Raw genomic sequence first — 24,897 nt, 5'->3', positions numbered from 1 at the left:
AGAAAGACTGGATCGACTAGGCTTATACTCACTGGAATTCAGAAGATTGAGGGGGGATCTTATTGAAACATATAAAATTCTAAAGGGATTGGACAGGCTAGATGCAGGAAGATTGTATCCGATGTTGAGAAAGTCCAGAACGAGGGGTCACAGTTTAAGGATAAAGGGGAAGCCTTTTAGGACCGAGATGAGGAAAAACTTCTTCACACAGAGAGTGGTGAATCTGTGGAATTCTCTGCCACAGGAGACAGTTGAGGCCGGTTCATTGGCTATATTTAAGAGGAAGTTAGATATGGCCCTTGTGGCTAAAGGGATCAGGGGGTATGGAGAGAAAGCAGGTACAGGGTAGAATGGCGTTGCAGGCTCGAAGGGCTGAATGGCCTACTCCTGCACCTATTTTCTATGTTTCTGTGTTTCCATGTTGTGCAGAACATCTTGAAGGCTAACCTTTAGGTTGAGTCAGTAGTGAGGAAGGCAAATGCCATGTTAGCATTAATTTCAAGAGCTCTAGAATACAAGAGTGAGGATGCGTTGCTGAGTATTGTGAACAGTTTTGGTCCCATGCAGTGGACAACACTCCATGTGGATGTTCTCAATGGTGGGGAGGGCTATATCCATGATGGACTGTACTGTATCCACTACTTTTTATAGGATTTTCCATTTAAGGGCATTAGTGTTTCAATATGAGGCTGTGATGCAAGGAGTCAATATGTTCTCCACCACAATTTATAGAAGTTTGTCAGAGTTTTAAATGTCATTCCAAATCTTCATAATCTCCTAAGGAAGTAAAGGTGCTGCCATGCTTTCTTCATAATTGCATCTACATGCTGGGTCCCGAAATTAGCGCCTCCGAAATGCTAATTTCACAGAATTTAAAGTTGCTGACCCTCTCCATCTCTGATCCTCTAATGAGGACTGGCAAATGGATCTCTGGTTTCCTCCTCCTGACATTGAGTAGGAAGTTATTATTATGGCACCACGGCCAGATTGTTAATTTCCTTCCCATATGCTGATTCATCACCACTTTTGATTTGGTGTCGTCAGCGAATGAATATGACATAGGGCAGAAGGCTCTACCTTGTGGTGCAGCTGTGCTGATGAATACTGTGGAGATGTTGCTGCCAATCCGAACTGATTGGGCCTGTAAACGAGGAAATTGAGGATCCAATTGCACAAGGAGGTATTGGGGCCAAGGTCTTGAAGCTTATTGATTAATTTGAGGGGATGATGGCATTGAATGCTGAGCTGCAATCAATAAAAATCATCCTTTGGTATCCTGATATTCCAGGGTTGAGTGAAGAGGCATTGAGATGGTATCTGTTGTGGACCTTGTACTCATAGGCAAATTGGAGTGGATGCAAATCATTTCTCATCATCAGTCTATCAAAACACTGCATCACTGGTTGACAGTGATTGAGGTCTTTTTAGGCACCGCTATGTGAAGTCTGCTTGGAGCAGGTGGGTATCCCGGACTGCTGAAGTGAGAAGTTAAGGAGCTCAGTGAACACACCAACTAGTTGATCAGCACAGGTCTTTAGTACCCTGCCCGGGCCAGGTGCTTTTTGCGAGTTCACCCTTTTGAAGGCTGCTCGCTCGTTGGCTTCACAGGAGTTCATGATGGTTCCTCCATGTTTTGACATTCAAAGTGAACGTAGAAGGCAGTGAGGTCATCTGGGTCCTGTTGTCACCTACGTTGCTTGATTTTACTGTATAATATGTAATGGCTTTCAAGCCCTTCCACAACTGTTGAGCATCCCCTGTTGATTCAAGATTAGTCTTGAATTGTTACTTCACCTGTAAGATATCTTTCCGGATATCATACCTGGACCTTTTGTAACGTTTTTGGTCACCAGACTTGAATGCCTGTGATCTGGTGTTCAGCAGATTGAGGATCTCATGGTTCATCCAGGGCTTCTTGTTAGCACATACTCATCTAGATCTATTTTAATAAGGTCTGTGACAACCATGGTGTATTCATTCAGATCCAGAGATGAGTTCTTGAACACGGCCTAGTCGATTGACTTAAAGCAATCCCAGAGCCTCCCTTGAGCCGCTGCAGTATGCAGGTAGGAGGTCAGCCAGTTGATCAGATTTACTGACATGCGGTCTTGGCATGGAACGGTAGGCATTCCTTAACTTAGGGTGACAGTCGTCTAGTGTGTTTAAACCTCTGGTGCTCCAGGTTATATACTGCTGGCAATTGGGCAGGGATTCCTTCAGGCAAGCCTGGTTGAAGTCCCTGAATATGATTTGAAATGCATTGGGATGGAATATTTCTTGTTTGGAGACAGCATCTTGCAGTATCTTAATTATAGTCAGCTGCTGACAGTAAACTCTGGTAAGAATTATGGATGAGAACTCCCTAGTTAAATAGAATGGGTGGGATTTGATCATTATGTGTTCAAGGTTGGGGGGAACACTAGTTCAACAAAGCTGCCATATTGGAGTACCTCCATGTGTACCATGTTGGGTGGGCTCACATATCTCCACATTCCATTGGGTATACACTCACACACTCACTCAGCATTTCAGTGTTCTGCTGAAATCTTTTCATGTCCTCCTCCCTGCACACAATCCTGGCTAGGTTAAAATTTTTAACAATTTTGGAAAGCTGACATTTGGTCCCTCGATCTGAATTGACTAAAGTTGTGAAAAATTTGGACCAATCTCTTTGATAGCCACTGTTAACAGAAAAATGCAGGCAATAATCTGTAACAATTAGTGGATGTAGCCCTGCATAAACAACTTAGTAGAATTATCTCAATCTTGCTTTTAAAAACTGTAGCTTTCCTCTGCACTTGGCTGCACTACTTCTCTGTAATTATTACAATCATCCATTCCTTCCATCATGGTGTCTGTAGTCTGTACTCTGCAGTTACACACCTATTTCTTCTGACAGATTTTTTCCAAGCCCAGAACCTCTACCGGCCAGAACAACTGGGCAACATAGCGTGGGAGCACCACTACCCACAGGTTCTTCTCCAGGTCATATACAACCTATACTTGAAAATATACTATTTTTCTGTCATTGTTTCTGGGTCTAAATCCTAGAACTTGTAGTCCAACAGCATTAACTGAAGTGATTCAATAGGACAGCTCATCACCATCCCCTCTGGGGTGACTTAAGGACTATTGTAAAGCTGGCCTTTATAGCAACTCCCAGATTCCAAAAAATAGAGTTTAAAAAGTGACTTTCCTTTAATTTCCATTATTAGAAGAACAATCACTACTTTATCTTCAGCTGTTAGTTTGTAGAATGTTTAATTCCCTTTGCAATAATTGAAGCAGCAATAAACTTTCTCCCTCGTAATGTTTACTTAAAAAAGAAAGATTTGAAATTGTATTTCTGTTCACCACACTCCAAAGCACTGTCAAGCCAATAAAATGTTTCTGAACAGGTTTTGATGATTGTTGCAGAAAACACACAGTTGAATTGCTCACAGCATGCTCCCTCAACAAAAATATAATAATGGTCAGATTATAAGACCTTAGGACCATAGTCATAAGTCATAGGAGCAGAATTAGGTCATTTGGCTGATCGAGTTTGCTCCACCATTCAATCATGGCTGATCCATTTTTCCCTTCCTCAAACCCACTCCTCAGCCTCCTATTCATAATCTTTGATACCGTGTCCAGTCAAAATCATATGAAGCTCTGTCTTAAATACACCCAATGATCTGGCCTCCATAGCTGCCTGTGGTAATAAATTCCACAAATTTACCACCCTGTGACTAAAGAAATTTCTCTGTATCTCTGTTTTAAATGGACACCCTCTATCCTGAGGCTGTGCCCTTTTGTCCAAGATACCCCCAGCATAGGAAACGCCTTTCAACATTCAAATGATTTCAATGAGATCCCCCCTCATCCTTCTAAATTCCAGAGAGTACAGAACCAAAGCTATCAAATGTTCCTCGTATGGTAACCCTTTCATTCCCAGAATCATCCTGGTGAAGCTCCTCCGAACCCTGTCCAAAGTCAGCACATCTCTTCTAAGATGAGGGGTGCAGAACTGTTCACAGTACCCATGGTGAGGCCTCACCAGTGCCTTATATAACCTCTGCATCACATCCCTGCCCTTGAAATGAATACTAACACTGCATTTGCCTTCCTCACCACTGACTACCTGTCAGTAAACCTTTAGTGTGTTCTGCACCATAATGCCCAAGTCTCTTTGCATCTTAGATTTTTGGATTTTCTCCTGTTTTAAAAAATAGTCTGCACATTTATTCCTATTACCAAAGTGCACGACCACGCATTTTCCAACATTGTATTTAATTTGTCACTCTCTTGCCCATTCTCCTAATCTAAGTCCTACCTATTTCCTCAACACTACCTGCTCCTCCACCAATCTTCATGTCATCTGCAAATCTATTTCATAATCTAAGTCACTGATATACAGTACAAAAAGAAGCTCTCCCAACACCACCCCTGCAGAACGCTACTAGATACTGGCAGCCAACCAGAAAGCATCCTTTTATTCCCACTCGCTGCCTCCTACCAATCAGCAAATGCTCCAACCATGCCAGTAACCTACCTGTAATATGGGCTGTTAACTTGGTAAGCAGTCTCATGTGTGGCGCCTTGTCAAAGGCCTTCTGAAAGTCCAAATATACAACACCTCCTGCATTTCCTTTATCTATCCTACGTGTAATCTCAAAGAATTTCAACAGGTTCATCAGGCAAGATTTTCCCTTTAAGGATTGCTCCATAACCTCATCCTTAACAGTACACTCTGACATCTACCCAACCACTGAGGTCAGCCTAACTCAGAATAAGAATTGAGTTTATTATCACTGGCTTGTGTCATGAAATTTGTTAACTTAGCAGCTGCAGTTCAATGCAATACATAATCTAGAAGGAAAAAATGATAATAAATAAATAAACCAATTACAGTATATAGTCGGCTCACCTTATCCGCAAGGGATTGGTTCCGGGATCCCTCATGGATACCAAAAAACACGGATGCTCAAGTCCCTTATTCAACCTGTCTCAATGTAGTGGACCTTAGGACCCAGCGGAACCCCAGAACTTATTTAACTTGTCACGGTGCAGTGGACATTAGGACCCGGCGTCAGAGCTCTGAATCCACAGTGTTTCTGTTCACGAAAATAATCATGATCACGATTGAAAATAAAGTGATCAGAAAGAGGTGAAACGCCATCGGTCATTGTAAAAGTGTTAGGCTACGTCGGTCAATGATCGGAACAATTTTAAAGGATAAAGTGAGAAAGGCCCTGCCCCGATGAAAGCTACAATTATTACAAAGCAACACAGAGGTGTAATTATTGGGATATGGGGTTTTGAGTTTTTGATCCTCCACAATAACCCAGCACAGATGGAAAGCGCACTGGGGAGCGATCCATCACTGGATCGAACTCGGGAACTTCTGTTCCTGAGCCCGGCATGGAAACTTAAGTTCTTAAGTGTTTTATATGCATAAAAAGTTAAAATATATACTATATACTCAGACAATCGTTTGACTAACTAACGCTAAATAATACCGGATGTACCTGTTCCAACTTACTTAGTAAGAGAACTTCTCGATCCCAATCCACGATAACCCACTCACATCCTCCTGTATACTTTAAATCATCTCTAGATTACTTATAATACCCAATACAATGTAAATGCTATGTAAAATAGTTGTTATACTGCATTGTTTAGGAAATAATGACGAAAAAAAAGTCTGTACGTGCTTGAACAAGTGCTGGAAGAGCACTTCTGGGTTTTCTTGATTCGTGGTTGGTTGAATTCGCGGATGCAGAACTCGCGGATAAGGAGGGCCGACTGTATGTATATTGAATAGATTAAAAATCATACAAAAACAGAAATAATATCAAAAATGTATGATAGTGTTTACAGGTTCAATGTCCATTTAGGAATGGGATGGCAGAGGAGAAGAAGCTGTTTTTGAATTGCTCAGTGTATGCGTTCAGGCTTCTCTACCTCCTACCAGGCGGTAACAGTGAGAAAAAGGAATACCCTGGGGGCTGGGGGTCCTGGGGGACACTGCCTTTCTGAGGCACCGCTCCTTGAAGATGTTCTGGGTACTTTGTAGGCTAGTACCCAAGATGGAGCCAACTAAATTTACAACCCTCCGCTGCTTCTTTTGGTCCTGTGTAGTAGCCCCTCCATACCAGACGGTGATGCAGCCTGTCAGAATACTTTCCACGATACATCTATAGAAGTTTTTATAGAAACAGAAAACCTACAGCACAGTTCCTGACCTTAGGAATTACTAGGCTTACCCATAGCCCTCTAATTTTCAAAGCTCCATGTACCTATCCAAAAGTCTCTTAAAAGACCCGATTGTATCCACCTCCACCACCGTTGCCAGCAGCCCACACACTCACTCACCACCCTCTGAGTAAAAAACTTACCCCTGACATCTCCTCTGTACCTTCTCCCCAGCACCTTAAACCTGTGTCCTCTTGTGGCAACCATTTTAGCCCTGGGAAAAAGCCTCTGCCTACCCACACAATCAATGTCTCTCATCATTTTGTACAGCTCTATAAGGTCACCTCTCATCCTCTGTCGCTCCAAGGAGAAAAGGCCAAGTTCACTCAACCTGTTTTCATAAGGCATGCTTTCTAATCCAGACAACATCCTTGTAAACCTCCTCCGCACTCTTTCTATGGTTTCCATATCCTTCCTGTAGTGAGGCGACCAGAACTGAGCACGGTACTCCAAGTGGGGTCTGACCAGGGTCCTATATAGCTGTGACATTACCTCTTGGCTCCTAAATTCAATTCCACGATTAATGAAGGCTAATACGCCGTATGCCTTCTTATCCACAGGGTCAACCTGTGCAGCTGCTTTGAGCGTTCTATGGATTCGGACCCCAAGATCCCTCTGATCCTCCACACTGCCGAGAGTCTTAACATTAATACTATAATCTGCCATCATATTTGACCTACCAAAATGAACCACTTCACACTTTTCTGGGTTGAACTCCATCTGCCATTTCTCAGCACAGTTTTGCATCCTATCAATGTCCTGCTGTAACCTCTGACAACCCTCCACAACACCTCCAACCTGTATCATCAGCAAACTTACTAACCCATCACTCCACTTCCTCATCCAGGTCATTTATAAAAATCATGAAGAGTAAGGGTCCCAGAACAGATTCCTCTGGCACACCACTAGTCACTGATGTCCATGCAGAATATGGCCCATCTACAACCACTCTTTGCCTTCTGTGGGCAAGCCAGTTCTGGATCCACAAAGCAATGTCCCCACATTAAAAACCCATGCCTCCTTACTTTCTCAATAAGCCTCGCATGGGGTACCTTATCAAATTTCCTGGACTATCTCTACTCCCTTTCTTGAATAAAGGAATAACATCCACAACCATCCAATCCTCCAGAACCTCTCCCGTCCCCATTGATAATGTAAAGATCATCGCCAGAGGCTCAGCAATCTCCTCCCTCACCTCCCACAGTAGCCTGGGATACATCTCATCTGGTCCCAGTGACTTATCCAACTTGATGCTTTCCAAAAGCTCCAGCACATCCTCTTTCTTAATATCTACATGCTCAAGCTTTTCAGTCTGCTACAAGTCATCACTACAATCACTAAGATCCTTTTCCATAGTGAATACTGAAATAAATTATTCATTAAGTACCTTTGCTGTTTCCTCCGGTTCCATACACACTTTCTCACTGTCACACTTGATAGGTCCTATTCTTTCATGTCTTATCCTCTTGCTCTTCACATACTTGTAGAACGCCTTGGGTTTTTCCTTGATCCTTCTCATGGCCCCTTCTGGCTCACCTTATTTCCTTTTAAACTCCTTCCTGTTAGCCTTATAATCTTCCAGATCTCTAACATTACCTAGCTCACTGAACCTTCTGTAAGCTTTTCTTTTCTTCTTGACCTGGTTTATTACAGCCTTTGTATACCACAGTTCCTGTACCCAACCATAACTTCCCTATCTCATTGGAACGTACCTATGCAGAACTCCACACAGATACCCCCTGAACATTTGCCACATTTCTTCCATACTTTTCCCTGAGAACATCTGTTCCCAATTTAAGCTTCCAATTTCCTGCCTGATAGCCTCATAATTTCCCTTACTCCAATTAAATGCTTTTCTAACTTGTCTGTTCCTATCTCTTTCCAATGCTATTGTAAAGGAGATAGAATTATGATCACTATTTCCAAAATGCTCTCCCACTGAGAGATCTGACACCTGACCAGGCTCATTTCCCAATACCAGATCAAGTACAGCCTCTCCTCTTGTAGGCTTATCTACATGTTGTGTCAAGAAACCTTCCTGAACACACCTAACAAACTCCAGCCCATCTGAACCCCTTGCTCTAGGGAGATGCCAGTCGATATTTGGGAAATTAAAATCTCTCATCATGTTATTACTACAGCTTTCCAAGATCTGCTTCCCCTAGTGCTCATCGATGTCCCTGTTACTATTGGGTGGCCTATAAAAAACACCCAGTAAAGTTATTGACCCCTTCCTGTTCCTAACCTCCACCCACAGAGACTCCGTAGACAATCCCTCCATGGCATCCACCTTTTCTGCAGCCGTGACACTATCTCTGATCAACAGTGCCACTCCCCCACCTCTTTTGCCTCCCTCCCTGTCCTTTCTGAAACATCTAAAGCCCGGCACATGAATTAACTATTACTGTCCCTGAGCCATCGAAGTCTCTGTAATGGTCACCACTTCATAGCTCCAAGTACTGATCCTCGCTGTAAGCTCATCTGCTTTGTTCACAATACTCCCTGCGTTAAAATAGACACATTTAGCCAGAGAATCATGGATTTATGGAATTTGTTGCCACATACTGCTGTGGAGGCCCAATCATTGAAGGTTTTTAAGGAGATTGACAGGTATCTGATTAGTCAGGGTATCAAGGTGATATGGGAAAAAAGCCAGAAATTGGAACTAGACGGGAGAATAGTTTAGCTCATGGTGGAGTGGTGGAGCAGTCTCGATGGGCTGAATGGCCTACTTCTGCTCCTTTTTCTTGTGATCTCAAACCGTCAGTCTGAGCGCATCCCTTCTCTATCACCTGCCTATCCTCCCTCACACACTGTCTCCAAGCTTTCTCTATTAGTGAGCCAACCGCGTCTTCCCCAGTAACCTTAGCAAACCTGCCTGCCAGGATATTCATCCCCTTGGGATTCAAGTGCAACCCTTCCTTTTTGTCCAGGTCACACCTGCCCCAAAAGAGGTCCCAATGATCCAGAAATCTGAATCCCTGCCCCCTGCTCCAATCCCTCAGCCACGCATTTATCCTCCACTTCATTTATACTCACTGTTGCGTGGCACAGGCAGTAATCCCAAGATTACTACCTTTGCGGTTCTGCTTCTCAGCTTCCTTCCTAACTCCCTGTAGTCTGTTTTCAGGACCTCTTCCCTTTTCCTACCTATTTCATTGGTATATGTAGCACGACTTCTGGCTGTTCTCCCTCCCGCTGCAGGATATCTTGGACGTGATCAGAAACATCCCGGACCCTGGCACCTGGGAGGCAAACTACCATCCAAGTTTTTTTCCTGCATCCACAGAATCACCTGTCTGACCCCCTGACTATAGCGTCACCTATCACTACTGCTTTCCTCTTCCTTTCCCTACCGTTCTGAGCCACAGGGCCGGACTCTGTGCCAGAGGCACAGCCAATGTTGCTTCCCCCAGGTAGGCCATCCCCCCAACAGTACTCAAACAGGAGTACTTATTGTCAAGGGGCATAGCCACAAGGGTCCTCTCTAGTACCTGACTCTTCCCTTTCCCTCTCCTGACTGTTAACCCACTTGTCTGTCTCCTGTGGCCCCAGTGTGACCACCTGCCTATATAACTCCTTTCTATCACCTCCTTGCTCTCCCTGACCAGACGGTCATCGAGCTGCATCTCCAGTTCCCTAATGCGGTCCCTTAGGAGCTGCAGCTCAAAGCACCGGGTGCAGATATGGCTGTTCGGGAGGCTGGGAGACTCCAGGACTTCCCATGTCTGACACCGAGCACAGAACTCCAGCCTCACACATATTCTTCCTTTTCGCAATTAACACAGGTAAACCTACCTCGCCTCGTTACCACCTAAGTCTTTTGAGCCAAAGCCCTATCACTCTGCTACCCTCTTGCTCTGCTGCTCACTCCGAATGCTGCCCGCTGGATATGGCGGTCTTCTTTTTAAACTTTTCCCGCTCTACTGGCTGGTGTCACGTGCCTGTGCAGTCTTGCCTCTTTTACCCCGAGTAGTAAAATGCCTTCGCTCCAGGAATCCTTAGCCGTTCCATTTGCAGCCTTCTTGCTCCAAGTGTTTCTGTTGACATATCAAATCTTTTCAAACTCCAAATGAAGTATAGTCGCTGTTTTTGCCTTCTTTATAGCTGCATCAATTTGTTGAAACCAGATTAGGTCCTCAGAGATCTTGACACACAGGAACTTGAAACTGCTCACTCTCCCCACTTCTGATCCCACTATGAAGATTGTTATATGTTCTTTCGTCTTACCCTTCCTGAAGTACACAATCAGTTCATTCGTATTGCTGACGTTGAGTGTAAGATTGTTGCTGAGATACTGCTCCGCTAGTTGGTATTTCTCACTCCTGCACGCTCTCTCGTCTCCTTCTGAGATTCTACCAACAATGGTTGTATCATCAGAAAATTTATAGATGGTATTTGAGCTATGCCTAGCCACACAGTCATGATACACAGTAGAGCAGTGGGCTGAGCACACAGCCCTGAGGTGCACCAGTGTTAATCATCAGTGAGGAAGAGCTAACATCCCCAATCACAGAGACTGTGGTCTCCGGGTTAGGACATTAAGGATCCAATTGCAGAGGGAAGTACCGAGGCCCAGGTTCTGAGACTTCTCAATCAGGATTGTCGGAATGATGGTGTTATATGCTGAGCTATCGTCGATGAACGGAATCCTGACATGGATGTACGTATTGTCCAGGTGGTCTAAGGCTGTCTGAAGAGCCATTGAGATTGCATCTGCCATTGACCTATTGTGGCATTAGGCAAATTGCATTGGGTCCAGGTCCTTGCTGAGCCAGGTGTTCAGTCTAGTCAAGACCAACCTGTCAAAGCGTTTTATCACTGTTGATGTGAGATGTAGATGTAACCGGTCTATAATTTCCTTTCTGATTCAAGGGTACATTTAATGTCAGAGAAGTGTATACAATGTACATCCTGCAATGCTTTTTCTTTGCAACCATCCACGAAAACAGAGGAGTGCCCCAAAGAATGAATGACTGTTAAATGTTAGAACTCCAAAGTACCCCCTGGCTCCCCTCCCTCCCGCGTATAAGCAGCAACAACCAACGATCCCCCCATCGGCATCCACCACTGAGCACCCAAGCGTGAGCAAAGCAGCAGCAAAGACACAAACTTGCAGTTACCCCAAAGACTTCGCGTCTCACCCGGTATTCGAGAAAGGGAGAAAGAAGTGTGTCCGTTTCACAGCTAGCAGGGAGACATAACAAACAACTCACTGGTTTGCAATGTTAAAAGTCTGTTACATTGCTTTTCTCAAGCTGTGTGCCCAAAGATCTTGAGTCTCTGGGCACACAGCTGTAGATATTCCAACTCCCCCGATGACACATGGGTCTCCTGTTGTGATACTGACCTTCGATCCACCCTTTCTCCAGAGCCCCATGATCCTAGGCCTCTGAAGCCGAGTTGAACTCTTAGTGTGTGCCGAACAACAACCGGTTATGAAGCCCCGAGAGATTGGTCCCGTTCCCACAAAGAACCGTAGTCAGTGTGTAACTCCAGGTCAGGATCTTCAGAAGAACCCTGAAAGGGAAGAATATATTAATGATAGAAATAGAGCTGTTTACAAAGACGCAAGCAAAGGAGTCGCCATTTAGCATCATCATCATTTCGCTCCGCCTCTGAGTTGCCTTCCTTCTTTCTTATAGAGTGGAGTGACACAGGCAAGTCCTCTGGCAGCATGCCAGGGTCCAATGATTTTTGAAGGATCATTACTAATGCCTCCACAATCTCTACCACTACCTCTTGATCTATGTGTCTTATGTACCCTTAGGTCTTTCAGCTTTTTGAGCACCTTCTCTCTTGTAATAGTAACTGCACTCACTTCTCTTCCGTCACACCCTTCAATTATCTGTTTCTTTCAATGACAGTGGTTGAGAGATAAATATTATCCAGAACATTGATTAATTCCTTTGATTAGGAGAATAATCTCTTTGAGACAATTCTTGTAAACTGAAGAGTCTTGACTAGGACATGAATATGCAACTAAAGTAGAATTGGCTAGATTCTTGGTTTTCTGTGTGAGCTGAAAAATACATGATGCTTTTACTTTATGAATCTTAACAAAGGAGTACTGTTGGAATCTCGTAGTGTGGTCCTCTGAATTCCATTGGGTTGCCTGCTGGCTGGGAAATGTTGAGTCCACTCCATGTCAACTCGTAAACAAGAGAAAATGTGCAGATGCTGGAAAACCGAGCAATGCATGCAAAATGCTGGAGATGCTCAGCAGGCCAGGCAGCACCTAAGGAAAACAGTACACTCAATGCTTTGGGCTGAAAAGTCCTGCTGAAGGGTTTCGGCCTGAACGTTAACTGTACTTTTTTCCATAGATGCTGCCTGGCCTGCTGAGTTCCTCCAGCATTTTGTCCATGTCAACTGGTGCATGCTTTACACTCCAGACAGCAAGGCGGATGTGCTTGTGCCCTTGAAATGATGTCTGTGCCAAATGAATTGAACTTTAAACAGCAGGGAACACAAATTAAATGTTACATTGCCCCAAAATAATGTATATCAGAACAAAGGTTCCCAACTAGCTTGATTGAAGGTATAAGAGAGTCCCAGCGCTGGAATCCTGAGCCAAAAAAAAAACAAACTACTGGAGGAACCCAGCAGGTCAGGCAGTATCTGTGGAGGGAAATGAGTGATCTATGTTTCGGGTCAAGGTGCTTCAATTGGATGGAAAAGAGGAGAAAGGATGGAGCAAGAGCTGGTAAGTAATTGGTAGATCCACTGAAGTGGGGTTGATTGGCAGATGGAATCAGGTATGGTGGGGATGGGAGGAGAATAGAATAGTGACAGATTGAGAAATGGAGGCAACTGGGGCTGCAGATGATGGAACCAAATAAGGGAAGTGGGGAGGGGACCACATTGAAGGGGGGGGGGGGGAGAGAGAGAGAGTGTGTGTGTGTGTGTGTGTGTAATGGGCAGGTAGAGGAGGGGAAGGAAACAACATTTGGCAAGGTTATGTAAGAGGTATATTAGATTGATTACAATCACTTAATTGATTACTTAATCCTAATATTTCCAGTTCTTTTACCACAGACTGCTTGGGTAAATTTCCAGATGCGGGAAATTTGAAATAAAAATAAATGCTGGAAACACAGCAGGTCAGGCATCATTTGTGGAAAGAAAAACAGTTAATGTTTTAGATTGAAGACCCTTCATGTCATAAGTCATTTAAATGTATCCAATAAAAATGGAACATTTATAAAGCTAGTTTGAAGTAATATCAGTGAGAATTATTTATATTATGTGTCAACAGAATGAAGCTTCAACATTTTATTTATCATTGGTAAATTTACCTTCCAGTTTGACCTTGGTATAGGTTAAAGGGCACAGACCTGAAGAGAAACATCTTCATCATGTTGGTCTGTCTGCCATCTTTGACATCACATAGTGAGGATGATAGATGATCTGCCAAACTGTTCCTTGCACTGGTGAATTAGGAGCTAATTTGGTAGCTAATTTCCAGTTCTGTGATAGAGATATCTTTGTATAAATTACTATTACACATTTGTATTAGGGCTTTTTAGGATAAATAAATAGGTAAAAAATTTGTGTTGTTTTTATTGTGAGGTCGCAGAATAAGAATTAATATCATTTCAGTTCCATGTTTCTGTTGTTTCATTTGAATCTATCATTGATTGTCTTTACATCTGGTAAAATGGTGGTGTTTATAGAGCTGTAGTCATGATTGTTTTATTTGGTTTCTCATCTTAATAAAAATGCTATTTTGGGAAAGAGGATCACTAATCTGTTCTTTCCATGGAAAATGGAGGATTCTGAGAGTGAGTTAAAAGCTAACAAACACACTTCAGCTATTTGTAGCTTCAAGAAAGGTGCTGTAGCTGAAGCTTTTGAAATGCCATTAGCATTCCTGTCCTCATAGCCTCTTAACCATCATTTGCTTACATGCACTCTTCAGAGCTGGTGATAGTGGACATGGGAGGAGTGGAAATTACATTTGCAAAGTAGGTGTATAACTGTTCAACTGCAAAAGCTTGCAAAATGCAACGAGGAGATCTTTTGACATAGGCCCAAGATATTTTATGGGATATTATCACGTAACCTAAGTACCATGACATACAAATGTTTCCTGACTTAGAGATGACAGTTTCAGCAATAGATTAAAGGAGCTGGGGCTAGTTTCTTTGTGGAAGAGAAGGGAGAAGATGAATTTGACTTATCAGATGATAAAGTGTAAATCTACAATGGCTTCGGACAATGTGGATATTTGGTGGAGAAGTCAGGGATTAGAGGTCACAACTATGAAATAGTTCACCGAATGTGGACTAACAAGTAGACAGAATGGTGAAGAAGAAGGTTTGCATGCTGGCCTTCATTAGTCAAGGCATCAAGTTTGGGAGACAGTATTTTATTGCAATTATATAAGTTGTTGGTGAGATTGCTCTTGGAGTATTGTGTACAGTTTTGGTTACCCTGTTATAAGAAAGACATTGTTAAGGGGGAACCAATATTCTTGTGGGCAGGTTTACTCGAGCTGTTGGGAGTGGTTTAAACAAATATGGCAGCTGAATAGATATCAGTATGTTAGACCAGAGGATGAGCCAGCAGGTTTACAAAGATGATAGATGTAACATGAATGGACAAGCCAATGATTGGGTACAAATGTAGACATAGCAAAGAGTTAAATTGTAACACAGAAGCTATAATTCAAAAGAATGAAGAATGCAGGACTGAAGGTGCTGAACTTTAATGTGCATAGCATTCGGAATAACATGGATGAACTCATGGCTCAATTAAAGATTGGTCAGTACGATGTTGTGTGCATCATTGAGTTGTGGCTGAAAGAAGGCCATAGTTGGGAGCTTAACATCAAAGGATATACTTTGTATTGAAAGGACAGGTGGGTAGACAAAGGCAGTGGTGTGGCTTTGTTGCTAAGAGATGGAACTATATTTTTAGAAATAGGTGACAGAGGGTCAGAAAATTTTGAATTTTTGTAGGTGGAGTTAAGAAACAGCAAGGTAAAAAAAAACATTACGGGAACCATATATAGGCCTCCAAATAGTAGCCAAGATATGAGGTTGAGGAACCCAGAAAGTACTTGTAATAAAGGTAATGTCACAATTGTAATGGGGGACTTCAGTATGCAAGGAGATTGAGAAAATCAGGTTGGTGTCAGATTGCGAGAGAGGGAGTTTGTTGAATGCCTATGAAATGGCTTTTCAGAGCAGCTTGTGTTTGAGCCTATTCTGAGAAAGGTTATCTGAGACTGGGGGTTGTGTAATAACCCAGATCTTATTAGGGAGCTTAGTGTCAAAGATGATGGAGAGGCATTGATCGTGTGGATAGTGAGAGGCTTTTTCCCAGGGCTGAAAGGTACAGAGGAGATATCAGGGGTAAGTTTTTTTACGCAGAGAGTGGTGAGTGCGCGGAATGGGCTGCCAGCGATGGTGGTGGAGGCGGATACGATAGGGTCTTTTAAGAGACTTCTGGTCAGGTACATGGAGCTCAGAAGAACAGGGTAACCCTGGGTAGTATCTCAGGTAAGGACATGTTCGGCACAGCTTTGTGGGCTGACGTGTCTGTATTGTGCTGTAGGTTTTCTGTGTTTCTCTGAACTATTAGAACTATGATCATAATATGGCTGAATTCATACTGCAATTTGAGAGGGAGAAGTATTAGACACATTTATCAGTATAGCACTGGATTGAAGGAAATTACAGAGGCATGAGAGAGGAGCTTGCCCAGGGTGGATTGGAGGAAGATACTGGCAGGAATGATAGCAGAACAGAGATGGCTGAAGTTTCTGGGAATAGTTCAGAAGGCACAGGACAGATATTTCCCACAGAAGAAGTTGTTCACAAATGGCAACCGAGGCTGACAATGGAAATTAAAGACTACATAAAAGCCAAGGAAATGAAAGAGCATATAAAGTAGCAAAAGTGAGTGGAAAGTTGGATGATTGGGAAGCTTTTAAAATCAAGCAGAAGGCAGCTAAAAAAGCCATATGAAGGGAAAAGATGAAATATGAGGGCAAACTACCCAATAATATAAAGCAGAATACAGTACTATAAGTTTTTTTCAGTTATATAAAGAGTAAAAGAGAGGTGAGAGTTGATATTGGACCATGCGAAAATGATGCTGGTGAAGTAGTAATGGGGGGGCGAAGAAATGGCAGATGAACCTGATGGGTACTTTACACTCACTGGAAATTAGGGATGGGGATAGGTCTCGTTTGATGGGGATCTCATTGAAACCTATCAAATGTTGAAAGGAGTAAGTAGTGTGGATATAGAGAAGATGTTTCCTATGGTGGGGGTATCCAGAACTAGAGGGCACAGTCTCAAAATTGAGTGGTGACCTTTTAGAACAGAGGTAAGGAGAAACTTTTTAGCTAGAGAGTGATGAATCTGTGGAATGATTTGGCACAGACTGTGGTGGCGGCCAAGTCTGTAGTTACAGTTGAAGTCAGAAGTTTAGGCTGAAGTCATTAAAACTAATTGTTTAACCGCTCCACAGGTTTCATATTAGCAAACTATTGATTGTGTACGATCAGCCATGATCACAGTGAATGGAGGTGCTGGCTAGAAGGGCTGAATGGCCTACTCCTGCACCTACTGTCTATTGTCTATAACTATAGTTTTAGCAAGACGTTGAGGACATCTACTTTGTGCACGACACCAGTAATTTTTCCAACAATTGTTTACAGATTAATTTACTTTTAATTGACTATATCACAATTCCAGTGGGTCAGAAATTTACAAACAAAATCAAAATAAATCAGCCAAGACCTCAGAAAAAAAATTTGTGGACCTCCACAAGTCTGGTTCATCCTTGGGAGCAATTTCCAAACGCCTGAAGGTACCACGTTCATCTGTACAAACAATCGTACGCAAGTATAAACACCATGGGACCACACAGCTGTCATACCACTCAGGAAGGAGATGCATTCTGTCTCCTAGAAATGAACGTACTTTGGTGCAAAAAGTGCAAATCAAACCCAGAACAACAGCAAAGGACCTTGTGAAGATGCTGGAGGAAACAGGTAGAAAAGTATCTATATCCACAGTAAAATTAGTCCTATATCAACATAACCTGAAAGGCTTCTCAGCAAGGAAGAAGCCACTGCTCCAAAACAGCCATAAAAAAGCCAGACTACAGTTTGCAAGTGCACATGGGGACAAAGATCTTACTTTTTGGAGAAATGTCCTCTGGTCTGATGAAACACAAATTTAGCTGTTTGGCCATAATCATCATCGTCATGTTTGGAGGAAAAAGGGTGAGGCTTGCATGCCGAAGAACACCATCCCAACCGTGAAGCATTGGGGGGCGGCAGCATCATGTTGTGGGAGTGCTTTGCTGCAGGAGGGACTGGTGCACTTCACAAAATAGATGGCATCATGAGTAAGGAAAATTATGTGGATATATTGAAGCGACGTCTCAAGACATCAGGCAGGAAGTTAAAGCTCGGTCGCAAATGGGTCTTCCAAATGGACAATGACCCCCAAGCATACTGAAAAGTTGTGACAAAATTGCTTAAGGAAAACAAAGTCAAGGTATTGGAGTGGCCATCACAAAGCCCTGACTTCAATCTGATAGAAAATTTCTGGGCAGAACTGGAAAAGCGTGTGCGAGCAAGGAGGCCTACAACCCTGACTCAGTCTGTCTGGAGGAAAGGAACAAAATTCCAGCAACTTATTGTGAGAAGCTTGTGGAAGGCTACCCAAAGCATTTGACCCAAGTTAAACAATTTAAAGGCAATGCTACCAAATACCAACAAGTGTATAAGTGTATGTAAACTTCTAACCCACTGGGAACATGATGAAAGAAATAAGAGCTGAAATAAATCACTCTCACTACTATTATTCTGACATTTCACATTCTTAAAATAAAGTTGTGATCCTAAATGACTTAAAACAGGGAATGTTTTCTCAGATTAAATGTCAGGAATTGTGAAAAACTGAGTTTAAATGTATTTGGCTAAGGTGTATGTGAACTTCTGACTTCAACTGTATATTTAAGGTGGAAGTTGATAGTTTCCTGATCGGTCATGTCATCAAAGGATATGGCGTGAAGGCAGGTGTATGGAGTTGAGTGGGATCTGGCTTCAGCCATGATGGAGTGGCGGGGGAGACTTGATGGGCTGAATGGCCTAATTCTGCTCCTATGTCTTATGGTCTCATGGTCTAAGCTGGCGGTGGTGCAGAATAGATATAGGAAGATGTTACCTGGATCAGAGGGTTTGAGTTATAAGGAGAGGTTGGCCATCCTAGATCTTTATTCCCTGGAGTGGAAAAAAATGACCCTATAAAAGTTTAGAAAATCACAGGGGGTATGGTTAAAGTAGATGGCCATAGTCTTTTCCCAGGATTAGTAAGTCCAAAACTGGAGGGCAAGGTAAAGGGGGAGTGATTTAACAGAGACCTGAGAGATGACTTCTTTACACAATGGGTCATGGTACCTAGAATGAACTGCCCAGAGGTACTGGTTGAGGTGGGTACAACTGCAATTTTTAAAAGCCATTTACTTAGGTACGTGGAGGAGAAGAACTTGACAGTGTGGGCAGAATTCAGGTAATGGAGACTAGCAGGAAGGGTGCTGTGGTTGACATGGACCAATTGGGCTTATTGGCCTGTTTTTGCACTGTATTACCAATGTGGACTAAGGTGGGTGAAAGTTCAGAGCCATGAGGAAATAGTATTACACCAAAATCACAAAGTTGTGCTTGGGTTTCTTCCTGCCTCTTTTTATTGCACTATTTATTCGATTTAAGAAACATTTTTCCTTTTTCATATTCTCTCCTGCACTTCCAGTTCTTCCTGTCCTATTTCTACTTTTAAACTGATTTTACCAACTAATATCTTAATACATTTCCATTTATTATTAGGTTTAGGTTTGAAGGAAAGTTTATAATTATCTGATTAAAATGCTCTCTATCAAACTCAAACTATTATAATGAAATTATTCATTCATTTATTTTAGAGATTACCCCAAAGACCTCTGCCAGTTGCAGCCCAGCCCCTGAATCTCCAGTCAGCTCTGTGGAATCAGTGAAGAGTGTGGCTGAACTATCATCCCAGCACTCAATAGCCACTGAGAGCATTAAGGACATCAAACCCTCCGAACCATGTGAACACTCCTCCAATGATCCTCAGGTTCTCTCATCGCTGCCAATGTCTGGCCAGTCAGCATTAAGCATACAGAAGCTGGTAGCCATGTCTCCTGAACTAGATACGTATGCTATCACAAAGAAAGTCAAGGAAGTGCTAACAGACAATAACTTAGGTAGGTAACAATACACTTTCAAATGGATACAGCTGATTCCATTTTGCTAATGTGTGTCATGTATAAAAGAAAATAGAGCTTATTAGAGTAGTATGGTTTAATTTACAAATTAAATCCATTTTTTGTTACACTTATTTTTGTATAATGCATTAGAATTAATGTTAGTACACATTTTCATAGATGGAGTATGCTGTAAAGAGGCATTCTTCTGGAAGCAAGTCCTCTTTTTCTATACACAAGATGCTAGCTGAGTTGTAAATATATAGATTTGTGACAGAATGTTGCACCTGGGATGAGTTCCTCTTTGGTACCATTAATTTTTTTGTCAGTGTGTATCTTCCTATTGTCTTCCATCCATGTCCAAATAATTTCTAAAGTAAGCAACATTCAAGTGATCAACGTCAACATATCTAAGGAGGAGTGGTTAGGAGAAGCCAGCAAAAGTGTTATGGTTGCTGTAGCACTAGATGGAATTAATGCAGAAAATGCTGGTATTACTCAGCAAGTCAGTTAGCATCTGTATGGAGAGAACAGTTAATGTTTCAGTTCAGTGACCCTTCATCGGAACCATATTGTCATTACATTGCATTTTTAGACAGTCAGACTTTATTAGAATGTCATAGAATGTCATAGATTGCCAACACAATTATGCTAATTTTCATTACAAATTTGTACATTATGAAAATACTAAATATTTAAGTAACTTTCAAAATTAAAAGAAACAAGTATTACAGTGATATTTTTGTATTAAAAGGAAAGGGTATTTTTTAATCGAAAAAAAAATTGTATTCGTGTTAACCATTTGTGGTGCCCAAACATTTTAAAGCAGACAAATCCTTTTAAGTCCAGTTGTTGAGAGAAAAACAAGGAGGCATCACACACATCAATGAGATAAATAGCTAACAAATCAATGTCATTAATCATTTTGCCTGGGATGTATATTGAACAGAAAATTGACAAGTTATTCTTGCTAGTCTTAAAGTATCAAGAATTTGTTGGTGTCCATCTAAGAGAACAGACAGAGCTTTCTTTCAGTACCTCATGTGGTTATACTTCTCTTGTGCTGCACTCTCGTTACCACATTAAGGTGACAGCCTTGATTATTATGAATTTGAACTGAGCAAAAACATTTGGGAGACTTCTTAACAGAGGAAATAATCTAAAGTTACTTATTGCATCAAAGATAACATCAAACTAATCAATATGTATGTCCTGTTCCTGCATTGTAACTATAATGAATGTGCATGAATCTGCTAACTTGGATCTATTTACATACGAGATTCCCATTTTACTACCATTGGGTCCAATTTATTTAACCTGGCATAAAGTTAAGAAATGAAAATTTGCAGAGTTGCTCTATCACTGTTATCAAGTGTTGGGTGCTGCCTGTCAGTCCTCAGTAGATTTTTAACTACTGTGGTGCTAGGAAGTTTGTAAACACTGTAGAATTTTCTCTTTCTGTATAAATGTAACCTAAAATATGACCAGATCTTCATGTAAGTCCTAAAACTGGATAAAGAGAACCCAATTAAATAAATAGCACAGAAAACATTATACTTGTTCATTTATTTATTGAGAAAAATTATCTAATATTACTTGTATTTGTTGGGAAAAGTATGTGAACCTTTGCTTTTCAGTAACTGCTTTGTACAGCAATAACTTCAACCAAACATTTCTGGTGGATCAACCCTGCATATCAGCTTGGTGGAATTTTAGGCCATTCCTCCTTACAACCTTGCTTCAACTTTGGGATGATGGTGGGCTTCCTTGCACGAAGTGATTGCTTCAGGTCCTTTCACAACATTTCCATAGGATTAAGGTCAGGACTTTGAGTCAGCCATTCCAAAACACAGATTTTATTCTTTATGAACCATTCTGTTGTTGATTTACTCTTGTCTTTTGGATCATTGTCTTGTTGCATTATCCAACTTCTAATAAGCTTCAAGTAATGGACTTGCTACCCTGACATTTTCCTGTAAAATGTATTGATACAATTTTGAATTATTTGTTCCCTCAATGATTGCAAGCTGTCCAGGCCCTGAGAGAACAAAGCAGCCCCAAATCATGATGCTCCTTCCACCATGCCTCACAGTTGGGATGAGGTTTTAGTGTTGGTGTACAGTGCCCCTTTTCCTCCAAACATAGCTATGTGCATTTCTGCCAAAAAGTTCGACTTTCATCTCATCTGTCCACATAATATTGTCTCAGAAATAGTCTTGCAAACTTGAGCCATGCAGCAATTTTTTTTTTGGAGAGCAGTGGTTTCCTCGCTGGTGACTGTCTATGAACACCATTCTTATTCAAGGTTTTTCTTATAGTGAACAGAGATTTTAGCAAGTTCTAGAGATTTCTGCAGGTCTTTTGCTGTTACCCTTGGGTTCTTTTCCTCTACTTCAGCATTGCACATTGAATTCTTGGAGAGATCTTTGCAGGATGCCCTCAACTAGGGAGAGTAGTAACAGTACAAAGTTTCCTCTATTTGTAGACAATTACTCTTACTGTGGGCTGATGAACACTCAAGTCTTTAGAAATGCCTTTGTAACCTTTTCCAGCTTCATGCATCTTCTTCTAAGGTCCTCTGAAAGTTGTTTTGATCGAGGCATGATGTACATAAACAGATCTTTGTTGAGAAGAGCAGGCTCTGTCAGTAACCTGACTTTGTGTGTCTTTTTATAGAGCAGGACACCTCTACAACCCACACCTCCAATCTCATCTCATTGATTGGAACACCTGATTCCAAATAGCTTTTGTAGAAGGCATTACCTTAGAGGTTGACATACTTTTTCCAACAAATACATGTAATATTGGATTATTTTTCTCAATAAATAAATGAACAAGTATAATGTTTTTGTGTTATTTATTTAATTGGTTTCCCTTTATCTAGCTTTAGGACTTACATGATGGTGTGATCATATTTTAGGTCATATTTATGAAGAATTAGAGAAAATTCTACAGGGTTCACAAACTTCCTAGCACCATTGTAAGTTATTGCTGGCGATACTGTTTGAAGGCTTCACCTGCTGAGATGTACACGTAGCCTGGTGGTGATACCACAATATCCAGACCTGATAAGGTACCAGTTAATATATTGTAATTGCATACTTTATTCTACAGTGTATAACTGAATACCCCGGCATGCAAGCAAGATGTATATTCTGATTAGCCTTTGATTACATCATGTAGCATATATGTGCTAACCTTTATTTAGCAGTTTGTCAGCTCTTTTATCAAAGCACAGGAGCTCTTTGTTGTCAAGGACATCGCTAACAAATGGAGGTCATACAAAGTGCAATATATACTGTGTGTGTTATTTCCCAGTAATTTACAGCAGTATCAGTTATATGGTCTGGCACTCATCAAGTAAGATATCAGCAGAAGTTCTCAGGTGCTCATGCTGCCACTGATGAAGCACTTTTTGTTGCTTATCACAAATATAACATGGAAAAAAGTTATTATACTTTAGCACAATGAAAATGTCATTACAAAGATGCTTCATAGAGTCTTCAAGTGCTTCATTGATGGGAGGCTAGGGGAGAGATCTTTGGGACTCTGACTAAGATGTTTAAATCATCACTTGACACAAGTGAGGTATCAGTTGACTAGAGCAAGACAAACATGGTCCTCTCATCGAGGAGACCTGGTAATTACAGATCTGTGAGCCTAACTTAAGTAGTAAGGATGTTACTGGAAAAAATGCTGATGTACAGTATTAATGATCACTTGGAGAACTAATAGAGATAGCCAAAGTAGCTTTGTCAAGAGCAGATCCTGCCTCGCTAATCAGATTGAAGTTTTTGAAGAGAGCAGTAAAGTATATTAACCAGGGCAGTGCAGCAGATGTGTTTTATGTAGACTTGCAGAAAGCTTTTGACAAGGTCTCACATGAAAAACTGGTCCAAAATATTAGGGTCCATGGGATCCAGGGCAGGATGGTAAATTGCATCCAAAATTGGCTAGTTTTGCTAGAGACCGAGTTGTTTTCATGATTGAATGCTTGTCACCATTTGTGTTCCTTAAGGAATCGAAATGTGATCCTTGCTATTTGCACTAAAGGGAATGAATTGGCTGTTGCTGTGAGATGCATGAAAGGCTAGTTTACAGATGATGTAAAGTCTGATGTTGACAGCATGAAGATGTAGTCATACGTTACAATGTCATGTCCGTGTGTTGGTGAAATTGGTTGAGAAATGGCAGATGGAGTTTAGTCCTGATAAGTGTAAGTTTCTGCACTTTGTAAGCAATAATGGTAGAAGGACATACACCATGAGCCATAGTATCAGGGAATATTGAGGAGCAGAGGGATCTGGTTGTCCAAATAAGATCATTCAAGGTCTTGCACAGATGGATAACTTGGTTAAGAACGCACATTAAGGTCAAGTTTAGACTATAAGCCCATAATGCCATAAGATATAGGAGCAAAATTGGCCATTTGGCCATCAAGTTTGATCCAGTTTTCCTCTCGGCTCCATTCATCCCCAAGACTTGGGCTCCATAGCTGCCTGTGGCAAAGAGTTTCAAAGATTTGCCACTCTCTGGCTAAAGAAATTCCTTCTCATCTCAGTTCTAAAAGGACACCCCTCTATTCTGAAGCTGTGTTCTCTGGTCTTAGAATCGATATGTTTCAATGAGGTCACCCCTCATTCTTCAGGGTTCCAGTGAATACAGGCCCAGAGCCTTCATATGACAAGCTGTTTAATCCTGGAATAATTTTCGTGAACCTGCTATGAAACCATCCTTTCTTTGATAAGGGGTACAAAACTGCTCACAATACTCTAAGTAAGGTGTTCTATAAAGTCTCAACATTATATCCTTGCTTTTATATACTAGTCGTCTTGAAATGAATGTTAATGTTGGATTTGCCTTCCGTACCACAGACTCAACCTACAACTTAACACAGAAACATAGAAAACCTACAGCACAACCCTTCAGCCCACAATGCTGTGCCGAACATGTACTTACTTTAGAAATTACCTATGGTTACCCATAGCCTTCTATTTTTCTAAACTCCATGTACCTATCCAAGAGTCTCTTAAAAGACCTTATTGTGTCCGCCTCCACCACCATCACTGGCAGCCCATTCCACACACTCAGCGCTCTCTGCATTTATAACCTTTAGGGAATTCTGCACAAGGACACCCAAGTCTCTTTGCACCTCAGTTTTGTTGTATTTTCTCTTCATTTAGAAAATAGTCAACCCTTTCATTTCTTCCACCAAAGTGCATGACCATACACTTCCCAACACTGTATTCCATCTACCGTTTCTTTGCCCATTCTCTTAATCTGTCGTAAGTCCTTCTGCAGCCTCTCAGCTTCCTCAAAACTACCTGCTCCTCCGCCTACCTTTGTATCATCTGCAAACTTTACAATAAACTCATCAATTCCACTATCCAAATCATTGACATATAACGTAAA

General features: G+C 41.6%; 1 protein-coding gene across 8 annotated transcripts in view; it reads left to right on the top strand.

The window, feature by feature from the left end:
- Positions 1-24,897, top strand: part of LOC132395815 (protein CASP-like) — a 739,549-nt gene that overhangs the window by 489,168 nt on the left and 225,484 nt on the right. For 7 of the 8 annotated variants that reach the window (XR_009512755.1, XM_059972897.1, XM_059972898.1 and 4 more), the window contains one exon: positions 19,183-19,485. The exons of the other annotated variant lie outside the window; for it this stretch is intronic. Coding sequence is in view for 6 of the 7 variants with exons in the window: in XM_059972897.1 (XP_059828880.1) it covers positions 19,183-19,485 (303 nt within the window). In the remaining variant the exon portion in view is untranslated. The remainder of the gene's footprint in view (positions 1-19,182; positions 19,486-24,897) is intronic. 8 annotated transcript variants of the gene reach the window in all.

Source organism: Hypanus sabinus, chromosome 6 (genome assembly GCF_030144855.1).
Source record: "Hypanus sabinus isolate sHypSab1 chromosome 6, sHypSab1.hap1, whole genome shotgun sequence".
NCBI lineage: Eukaryota > Metazoa > Chordata > Chondrichthyes > Myliobatiformes > Dasyatidae > Hypanus > Hypanus sabinus.
The sequence above is the reverse complement of the archived record's forward strand: the minus strand, read 5'-3'. Positions and strand labels throughout refer to the sequence as shown.